The sequence below is a fragment of the Sebastes fasciatus genome, chromosome 3, assembly GCF_043250625.1.
Source record: "Sebastes fasciatus isolate fSebFas1 chromosome 3, fSebFas1.pri, whole genome shotgun sequence".
NCBI lineage: Eukaryota > Metazoa > Chordata > Actinopteri > Perciformes > Sebastidae > Sebastes > Sebastes fasciatus.
The window spans coordinates 22,670,225-22,680,604 of record NC_133797.1 but is presented as its reverse complement, the minus strand read 5'-3'; the positions used below and the strand labels follow the sequence as shown (position 1 = coordinate 22,680,604).

The 10,380-nt window shown below is 39.2% G+C and overlaps 1 protein-coding gene across 1 annotated transcript; it reads right to left on the bottom strand.

Moving 5' to 3' along the window:
• Positions 1-4,414: 4,414 nt before the first annotated feature.
• On the bottom strand, positions 4,415-10,095 carry LOC141764424 (cytochrome P450 3A40-like). Its single transcript, XM_074629671.1, has 13 exons — positions 9,939-10,095; positions 9,743-9,836; positions 8,553-8,605; positions 8,217-8,316; positions 8,013-8,126; positions 7,480-7,568; positions 6,767-6,915; positions 6,482-6,609; positions 6,319-6,394; positions 6,074-6,234; positions 5,321-5,547; positions 5,033-5,195; positions 4,415-4,713 (listed from the first exon to the last, which is right to left on the bottom strand). The coding sequence occupies exons 1-13, from the start codon at positions 10,001-10,003 to the stop codon at positions 4,624-4,626; spliced, it is 1,509 nt and encodes a 502-aa protein (XP_074485772.1). The 5' UTR covers positions 10,004-10,095; the 3' UTR covers positions 4,415-4,623.
• Between the last annotated feature and the right edge of the window lie 285 nt (positions 10,096-10,380).

Here is a 10,380-nt window from a genome sequence, read left to right as displayed (position 1 = left end):
GCTTAAGTGAACGATAATGGTACGTGTCCACAGGCTCCGTCATTTCCACCTTCCCCATTCATTGTCTATGTAAGCAGCCGTGCAATCCATTCTCTTCATGTCGAAAAAGAGCCATAGTATAGTATGTCGAAAAAGTAAAAAAAAAAAAAAGTCATAATATAGTATGTCGAAAAAATTAAAAAAGTCATAGTATGGTATGTCGATTTTTTTTTTAAAAGTCATAGTATAGTATGTTTAAAAAATTTAAAAAGTCACAGAACAGTATGTCGAAATTTTTTTAAAAGTATGTCGAAAAAAAAAAAAAGTCATAGTATAGTGTGTCGAAAAAGTAAAAAAAAAAAAAGTCACAATATAGTATGTCGAAAAACTAAAAAAAGTCACAGTATAGTGTTTTGAAAAAAGTCATGGAATAGTATGTCGAAAAAATTTAAAGTCATCGTATAGTATGTCGAAAGAATGAAAAAGCCATTGCATAGTATGTCAAAAAACAAAAAAAAGAGTGATAGTGAAAAAGAGTAAAGTATATAAAAATAATTAAAAAAGTCATAGTGTAGTATGTCGATAAAAAAGCCATTGTATAGTATGTCGAAAAAAAGTCATAGTATGTAGTAGAAACGGAGCGTCGCAACGCCCGCTCCTCATTTGCATAAAGTTGAGGGCTCGTCTACTTTATGTAAATCACGGGCGTCCGACGCGGCTCGCCGCCTCTCGAAACTCCAGAGAATCTTTTAAAATAAACGTTGTCGATCCAAAATAAAGACAGATTCAGCAACTGCATGGCTTATTTCTCGCCTCAAATGTTTTAAGAAACACATTTCGGTGAAATATTTTCGTGAAATAAGAGAAGAAAGTTTCCAAACGAGCCATAACAGTTTTTTTTGTTTTATTAATTAATTCAAAGCAGAATGATAAGATGATCCTCTCCGCGCCATGAGCACTCCATGCACTGACTGTGACTGAATGTTGTGTTAATGACGTCCGTGCGACCAATCAGGTGATGACAGACAAGGAGGACATGTCATCACGCAGGGAGGGTCGGCGCGCTGACGGTCTACAGGTACAGAGCAGGAGGGAGAGGAGGAGAGAAAGAGAGAGGAGTGCGGTGCGCGAATAGCAGACAAGATGAGTGACAGTCGGAAACGAAGCAGCATGTAAAATTACGGTATTCTGGAAATTATAAGGTTTAGTATAATTATATTGAATAATTTAAGTGATATATGTGCACACATACTAATCATATGTCAAAACAGCTAAAGCTAAATTTGGCTGAATTATAAAAAGGCAGAGAAAGAGCCGTTTGGGAGCTGAAAGAGCCGGATCTTCTTGGTGAGCCAAATGATCTGGCTCACTAAAAAGAGCCGTAATTTCCATCACTAGGTGCTGCGTTCATGGCCTCCTCGTAAACTGCTGCTTCAAGGATAAAAAAATAATACAAGACTCGACAGTCAATGCAGAACTTGGGTCTAACAAACACAGTATACCAATTCCCTGTCTTATTTTGTATATTTTCCATGTGCTAATAAAATAAAAAGGGTCCAACCGATCTTCTTCATGTTATAACTATTCAACAAAACCACGTTTATGCTTCTTCTTCGTCAACATTATTGTCATCCTGCCTGCAGGTTCTTCCCTGAACGCCACATCCGGGTACCTCGGCCCTGATAGGTTGCAGTTCATGACGTCACACCAGGAAACTGCAGGTTGAGTTCAGTGCATGGATGTATCATGGGATGTATGGTTCAGTAGTTTCTCCAGATTTATCATCTACTGTGGTGTTATTCAGAAATGCCAATTCATTAGTTTCACTTTCCTGGATTGCAGATCTGAATAAGTTTAAATCAGTGCAAATGGTTCTCTGAATTAAACAAAAATATTAAAAAAAACTAAATTGATAAATCCCACAAGTTACTAAAAGACACTAAATTGAATGAATTGTGATTTCTTAATTGGCCTTTTATAATGCTCATTATAACAGTCTTTTAATCATGGATTTTATCTTGGTCTCTGTCTGTGGATGTGTGTGATTTTGTTGTCTGTACTGTTGACCTGTTTTTATTCTGCCTATGTCTGTAAAGCACTTTGGTCAGCTCATATTGTTTTAAATGTGCTATAGAAATTAATTTAACTTGACTTGACTAATATATATCCATGGGGATTACAGTTCTTTATGTTATTTTTATCCCACAGTTTGAAGATAACTGAAAAATGGTGCATTTAATTGACAGGTCTGGTATAATTTTACAGCTATTTTCAGCAGATAACCTGTGAAATTTTCCTCAATCCCATCCTCAAGTACATGTGGTGTCCTCAGTGTAGCTGTATATATACAGTATATGTCTATGGCTGGTTTGCCCACCTCAGATTTCTTTTTTTTTTTTATCTCTACCCTCTGTTTATAAACATGGAAAGAACAAGGTGGTTGAAAAACGTGGATAACGGATCTGTGAAGTAGCAGGAGCATATGAGCAATAAATGAGCAAAAAATGAAAACAGATCATCCACAGGAGAGCGCTGTTGTGATATAAAACAGAGACACAGGCACACACACACACACAGTAATTACAACATTATCACAGCAGGCTACATAATGCACATTATTATTGAAATATCTGGTAAAACATTAACTCCCCGCCTGCCCTGGCTGATATCTAAATGAACCCTCTTTATTATTTTTATTTCAGTCCCATATTTCACACAGAGTGGAAAGAAATACCTGAACACCTGCCAAATATAATGAAAGCCTGTGCAATCAGCCTACAGTAAATATCAGTCAAGCTTTTGTTATCAGAGAGGTGTTGATTTAACTGTATAGTTAAGCTATGAGACAATAGCGGGTGGTGCTGTTGTGCATATATATTGTAAGATGTTTTTTGTTATTTTGTCAACCTGCCATCTGGGAAAGAAATGTTCCTCATATTTTTAAAACTTCTTTGTAAGTATCAAAATTAAAAGTTATGATTTTGTTCTACAGCCACATTCTGATCATTTGTAGCCCCTATAAGTTGTATATTTTATTTATTTTTTATTTATTTATTTGCACATATATAAAACTGCACAAAATTCAGTCAATGAAAAAAAAAAAAAAATTGTAACAGGAGAGGTCAAGAAGCCACAGGCTTATACGAAGGACCTCCCCCAAACCACAGGAGAGAGAAAAAAAATAACAAAAAAGGAACAAAGATCTAAACTAACATAATTTTAAAAAAACAACAAAAGTTAAACAACAACAAGAAGTACACAAAATGTGCAGAAAAACCTAACCAAACAGTGTAAGACAATCCAATAAAAAACAATGAAATACATACAAAAACAGGACAGAAGAAAAGAAAATATATCTTAACATATCAAAAGATAATTAGACATCATTAATTAAAGGGACTGTTTGTAACTTTTTAAGCGTATAAATGTAGCGGGTCGGCACACATGCGCGTTCGCATATGCGCGCTCGAGTGTGGCCGGAGCCTCGTCTCCGCTGCCTGCTCTCCTTCACTCAGACAGTGCAGGCATCCTCGCTGTCTCGCTCCACCTCTAGACGTGGACGCGCGCTCACTACACACTGCAGGAGAGTTAGTTTAGCTCTGAGAATATCTAGTGAATGTAGAGTGGACGTTTGTGCAGAAATAACTGCTGCAGCTCCTCCAGACCAACAGAGGTTTTCCGTGTCTTGTGAAGTGACGGGGCTCCTCAACGAGTTACGTTATCGTCTCGTTACCGACCGGGTGCCGGTGTCTTCGGCTGCCGGCTGTGGTCGGGAGGCGATAACGTAACTCGTTGAGGAGCCCCGCTGCTGAAGCCTGCGCTGAGCAGGAAAAGCCAATACTAGGATCAGCATTGATTCATGGAGAGACCTTCGTCTGGTCAGCTAACATTACTGCCAAGCAGCTGAAATATAGAGTGATATTGTGGTTTTAGCTGACGTCTGTCGCCTCACTGTTTTGAGCGATGCTCGTTCATGTCTATGTAGAGCGAGCAAGCGTGAGCTCGACGCTGACTTTCGTTGATTTCAAGGCCACAGGTGTCGCTGTTAAGCAGCATTTCTGAATCTTACAAATAGTCCCTTTAAATGTGATGATAATTTCCCTTTAAAATGTTCTAAGGATAACGAGCTCTTGATAACATGTATTTTTGGTGTTCCTTATTTGTACACCACGATATCTGATGTTTTGTTTTGTAAAGAGGCAGGTGAAGATGATTAACCTGTCTTGTATTATGTGAATGAATTTGAGAATTAGATTTAAAGAAGTTGCTTAACGATGATGGTAAAGAAGAAGGCAAGAACATATATTTATATATAAACACACATATCTGATGAATATTTATGTCATAAACTGAAAGAATGTTCAGTTTCCTGAACAGTGGAGCATATTGCCATAACAGTCATCAAATCACATGTAAGAATGACAGTGCACATGAGAAAAATCCAACCTATCCTTTATTGTGAACACAGGCTTTACAAATTACCCATTTGTCACTCAGTTTAGGATGAATGTTGATAGAAGCTCTGACAGAAAAAAAAAAGAGAGCTAACTGTTGTGCATATGATGGTAAAAATGGACATTGTGTTTATTCACAATAGGTCTGTATGCAACATAGTTAAAATGATTATCCTTTATCTTGTTGTTGTTAGTTTGAGGATTCAGAACGCGGCACCAGCTTCAGTTTGATTGGTCGTTTTGGCATCAGCAGGCCCTGGACGTCCATCTCAAAGGGGATCTGGCAGGAAATTAAATAATTAAGGTGATAGACATAATGGTGAACAAAGTCAACAATGTATGAAACACACAAACAACTGGCAGCATCGCAGAATGTAGAAACCTCATGCAAGGCTTTTGATCTTTGAACAGACAAACCTTTACAACACTCAACATTGATTACCTTTGCCCTTATATAACCCTCAATATCCCAATCAAACTAGCAATAAATAAAATCTGGACAGTGTAACTCATACGCCATAAAAAAGGATTACTCATTCTCCATAAAAAAAAAAAAAAGCAATAACAAGCAGTGTAAAGATGAACATCTGTGGTCTCACCTCAGTCTCCTTACACACAGAGAAGCTGAACTTCTGCAGGATCTCCACCACTGCTAGTCTCATCATCATCAGAGCAAATCGCATCCCAATGCAGTTCCTTGGTCCTGCCCCGAAAGGCATGTACGTGTACGGATCAATAGCCTCCTTGTTTTCCTTGCTGAACCTGAGGGCACACACACACACACACACAATAATGTATCAATAACAGAAATGAGGCAATGACCTGCAGAGCTCAGGTCCTTTCTGTGGTAAACCTGGTAAACCTAAACATATAAATTCTTTCCATACCTCTCAGGTTTGAACACCTCAGGCTCGGGCCACACTTCAGGGTCCCGGTGAATGGGCCATGTGGGTACCAAGATAATCATATCTTTTGGAATCACAAGGCCGTTTATCTCCACAGTCGCTTTGGCCACGCGCTCCAGACGTGCGGCAATGGGGTACAATCGGAGAGACTCGTTGATGACGCTGTCTAGATACTCCATCTGCATCAGAGCCTGGTACTCAACAGGACCCTGCACAAACACACAGACACACACATGACAAGACCGCCACTCTGTCATATTAGGCAAAGTTAGGAGCTACAAGGAGCGCTGAAGGGATAGGCTACAATGATGGTTGATTGAGGTACTGAGGTTAAACAACACTGTTACTGTCCTTTATAGGTTTAGATCAGAAGACAGATACCACTCTCATGTATGTCTGGTACATATAAGGATACAGCTTTAGAGATAGAGATAGAGATACTTCTCTCAAGAGTTGGTGGAAATCAAACCACAGCTAAAAGAAAAGTGAATATGTGACTTAAATTCATCAGGTGGGCAGAAACACAACTCCTGGTGATTGTTAATGTTGCTGTGTGCCTGCTGGATGTGTAAATAAGCATGTTGGCCATAGCAACTTTATATGGTGATAATATATCAAATGTACAGGTTTCCTCTGCTCCCAAGTGGCCAAAAAACAATAAAAGTAGCTTTAAATTGAGCATTTTGAGACCTTCCTGCTACCTGAAACGTTGTCCCCTCCCCACTCCCAACGCACCTTGTTAGGGAAGGTGGAGTCGATCTCCTCCTGCAGCTGCTTCATGACATGAGGGTGTGTCGCCAGATTGTAAGCCAAGAAAGTGAGAGAGCTGCTGGTTGTTTCGTAGCCAGCAAAGAGGAAAATCATTGCTTGAGAAAGGATCTCATGATCGCTTAAACCTGGGGAGATAGCGAGGAGATATGATTTGGAATAGCTTTAAGTTGTGCTTTTATGTGTGTGCAGATACTGTATGTGTGTGTCACCTTTATCCGGTTCCTCTTTACTGAGGTCATTGTTTTTCTGGGAGTCAATCATCAACTGAAGGAAATCCACTCGACTCTAAAAGTAGACATATATGAGAATAACTAACTGAATCTGCTGATATAAATATACAGTATCTAGATACGCACATGCACAGAGTCATACCCTTTGCTTGCTGTTTTCTCGGTTAGACTTGATCTTCTGCAGTGCAGAGTAGAAGAAGTCCGTGACAGACGCAGGGAAAAAGGAAAACTCCATCTTCTCAAAAATAGGACCCATAAAGGGGAAGAAAGCTGGAATTAAGCAGAAGGCAACACATTTATCAAAGAAACACGACAGACTGTGACTGTAAACATTCACAACACATACAGTATATGTTTGGTATCCCAGCCAGGTGAAGGACAAAATTATAAATAGCTGCATTTTATAGAAGCAAAATGAATTCTGTACCAACGATGAGGAAGAGAGGGCTAAAAAGGTCAAACTTCAGCATCTTCTTGATGTTAGTGACAAAAGGGTCTGAGGGGTTGTTGAGTGAGTCAATGTCGACACTGAAGGCTGTGCTGGTTACTACATCCATACTGTAGGGTCCAAAGAACCTAAAGAGCAAACAAACACACCAGAGATTTAAAGGTGCAGTGTGTAGGATTTAGAGGCATCTAAAGGTGTGGTTGCAGATTGCAACCAATTGAATACCCGTTCGCTCACTCATCTCTTTCATGACTGCGGTAATGTGACCCGCCAAGTGCAAAACCGTGGTAACGCCGCTCGCTTCGCTCAGAGGCCATCCTTACCATAATAACACTACTTCAGGAGTAACGGAAGTCAGACGACGGCTAGCGGTACCACGCTTTTGCACTCTGCGGCTCATGTTACCGCAGTTTCACAAGCGTGTCAGAGAACTACGATGGTCTTCATGTTGGAGCAACATGGCGGACTCTGTGAAGAGGACCCGCTCCCTATGTAGATATGAAGGACTCATTCTAAGCTAACGAAAGCACAACCATTCTTAGTTTCATCTGATTATACAGAAATGAAAACATTTCTGCTAAAAGATCTCCCTAAATCCTACACACTCTGTACCTTTAAAAAGAGTTAACGTTATACATTTTCTGGAATCATTTTAAATGAATTGAATATTTTGGAGTATAAAGTGTCCTTACTCCTTCAGCTCTAAGGGCTCATCCTTGTCTGCCTTCTTTTTCATGCTGCTGACCAGGTTAGCAGAGTGGTGCTTCATTATGTCCAACATCTGAGGCACAGACAGGGACAGATAGACAGAAAAAAAACAGGCTTACTGAAATACTGGAAAATATAGCATATAGTATAATACACTGGCACGGAGTTGCTGCTGTTTCTGTTTGTGTTTCCTCGAGATCAGTGGTTCCCAACCTGGGGGCCAGTACCTTAATAATAGTTAAGGTTAGGCATCGACCTCGAATAGTTAAGGTTAGGATAGGTCGTCAGGCAGTGAGTCTCGCAAGAGTTTTTTGCAAGTTTTAGCAAGTTTTTGCAATTTGGGGGTTACCTTCTAGACACGACCGTAAACATTGCTTCATTTTAAGGGGTCACAAGGAATGCAGGTTGGGAATCACTGATCTAGAAGGAATATAGTCAAGACGGACCTCAGCTGAAAAATGTTCAGTTCAACATTCAAGAAAGGGCAGAGGAGGTGCAGAGCAGGAGGGGGCTGTACCTCTTTCAGTCTTCCTGAGGTGAAGGAGGGAGAGAGGACACCGCGGATCCTCCTCCACTGGTCGTCCTCAGCGATGGACACGGCATCGTACAGCGCCCCGTTCAGACGGAAGTTCTGTAACAGAGTTAGGATGAGGATGATGATGAGGAGAGCTCAAGCAATCACAATGAGTGACTGAATGTGTTATATCGTGAGTGTGCGTACTCTGCGATTGGTGAAGAACGAGTAACACTCCTTTATGAGAACAGCTTTTATCATGGCAGGATCTGTGATGCACAGCACGGGCTGACGGCCATCAAAAATGCTAAATATGATAAGAATAGAACAGAATGTGAAAAGATAAATAATAAAACACCAGGTGAGATTTGTATGCAGTCACATAAAAATCTACCTTGTAAAACAGGCACAAAACACGATAAACAGAGATACTTTTTGTATACCAACAAGTGGCTCTAAGGACAACAATGAGATATACATTATATGCTTGCAGAAACACACACACACACACACACACACACACTGTACAACATGCAGACTTACCCCCATATCTTCCCATATTTCTTGAAGCAATCCATGTCAAAGTTGGTGAATCCCTGTGGACAAAAATAATAATACACAGATTATGAATTGAACACCTTCCCTAAATCTTCGGTCCACTCTAACATGATGGAAATATTTCTAGCTTGAAAAACTATATTTAAATATGTGAACGTGAATGTGAATAGGGCTGTCAATCAATTAAAATATTTATTTTACTGCCACTAACTACACTGCCAACACGCGGGCCAAGAGATTTTCTCATTTTACTTTATTTTATTTATTCACTCACCTATTTATTTTATTTCTTTGCTCCATTTCTACCCTATACCATCCCATTTAGTCTGTGCTAGTAGTGGGTATGTATATCATTGTATGAGTGACTGATTTGTTATTTCTAAAAGTGGAGTTTCGAGCATATGGCCACGCTCAGGGCTCTCTGTCTCCTATACCTATGCCGCCAATTCGGGCTTCTAACACATGGGACTTATATGTTTTATTCATTATTTTATATCTATTTGATTTTTTTTTCTTCTTCTTTTTATTATTACTTTCACCATTCTCTCTCTCCTGTTTTTCCAGGTTATGGGATGGGGTTTGCTGAGGTTACTGTTTGTAATGTCTTGCCTGCAAAATTAAAAAAACAAAAAAAACAAAAAACAAAAATCTTAAAAATATAAAGACCCCTTTCCTAGAAATTTAAATCTATGAATTCATTCACTTGGAATTATATTCTACCAAATATTTCTGTTGAATTTTCTTATAAAAACAGTCCATAGCAAGGTCAGGACAATGTTTCTGAAAAGCAACGTTTTGCAAATGTAATTTTTTCACGACCACCACCTGCATTCACCTGTCAATTTACCCAGAAGAGACAAAATCAAAACATTATGAACTAATCTGTTCAGAGACCTAATGTAAACACTACAACCACACCTCCTATGTCACTGTCAAAACCCAATGGGAGTTTTAACATTGTAATAAATAACAGGGGCACTCATTTTAATAAGCAAGCATAGTTTCATCAGGGCAATCAATCAATCTCACTCAATATTAAGCCTCAACATTTCAATGCAAATGTTGATTTCCCCACTTTGTGAGGTGTTCCATTACACCAATATGTACCTTGCCAAGCCTGTAGACTCTGCTTTAAATCTATGGTATATTGCTTCTGAAAAGTTATGTTTACCAACCTTTCTATATGCCAGCATAGTGCCGAAAAACGGGACCGGATTGGGACCAGGGACGCCCAGTTTCTTAAATGTTCCAAAATGCCAGCAGACATACCTGTAAAACAAAAACAAAAAATAAACAGAGTGAGAAGAGATTTTTATCATACACACATAAACACAGAACAAATACCTGGAATAAATAATCTTAAACACTTACACAAAGATTAGTGTGATGAGAGCCACCAGGAGGGTCCATGTCTCAGCGGAGAGGAGGAAGCCCATCTCTGTGCCTTTTCTCTCTTCTTTCAATGGCAGCACAAGCTCCACTAAACCCCAAATCACAGACCAAATGCTTTTATGTCCTAGAGCACACACTTGTTGCGTGCATTGTGGAAGTGTGTGAGAGTTGAGCCAATGGCAGGCAGCCAGTGTCATGTGAATCATTGACAGAAAGAGACAAGGCAGCAATTATAATGATGTTTTATTAGCTCTTATTTATTAGTCATCGATGACGGTGCAGTTTTGGGACCTAAATTATTATATTGCTTGTGTTAAGAAAGATAGAACACACGCAGAGTTTATGAAAACATCTTTAAGTAATATGTCATATATTTACTTTTAGAGTATTATTTTTTTTATATCTCCTGCTATTTGTAATT

What these genes read in the sequence shown, in the direction of transcription:
- LOC141764424 (XM_074629671.1), bottom strand. Translation starts at nt 10,003, where the DNA reads ATGGGCTTCCTCCTCTCCGCTGAGACATGGACCCTCCTGGTGGCTCTC. An exon ending in CTCATCACACTAATCTTTGT is followed by an intron (nt 9,837 to 9,938) that starts GTAAGTGTTTAA and finishes TTTGTTTTACAG; the next exon opens with GTATGTCTGCTGGCATTTTG. An exon ending in CGTTCTTCACCAATCGCAGA is followed by an intron (nt 8,127 to 8,216) that starts GTACGCACACTC and finishes ACTCTGTTACAG; the next exon opens with AACTTCCGTCTGAACGGGGC.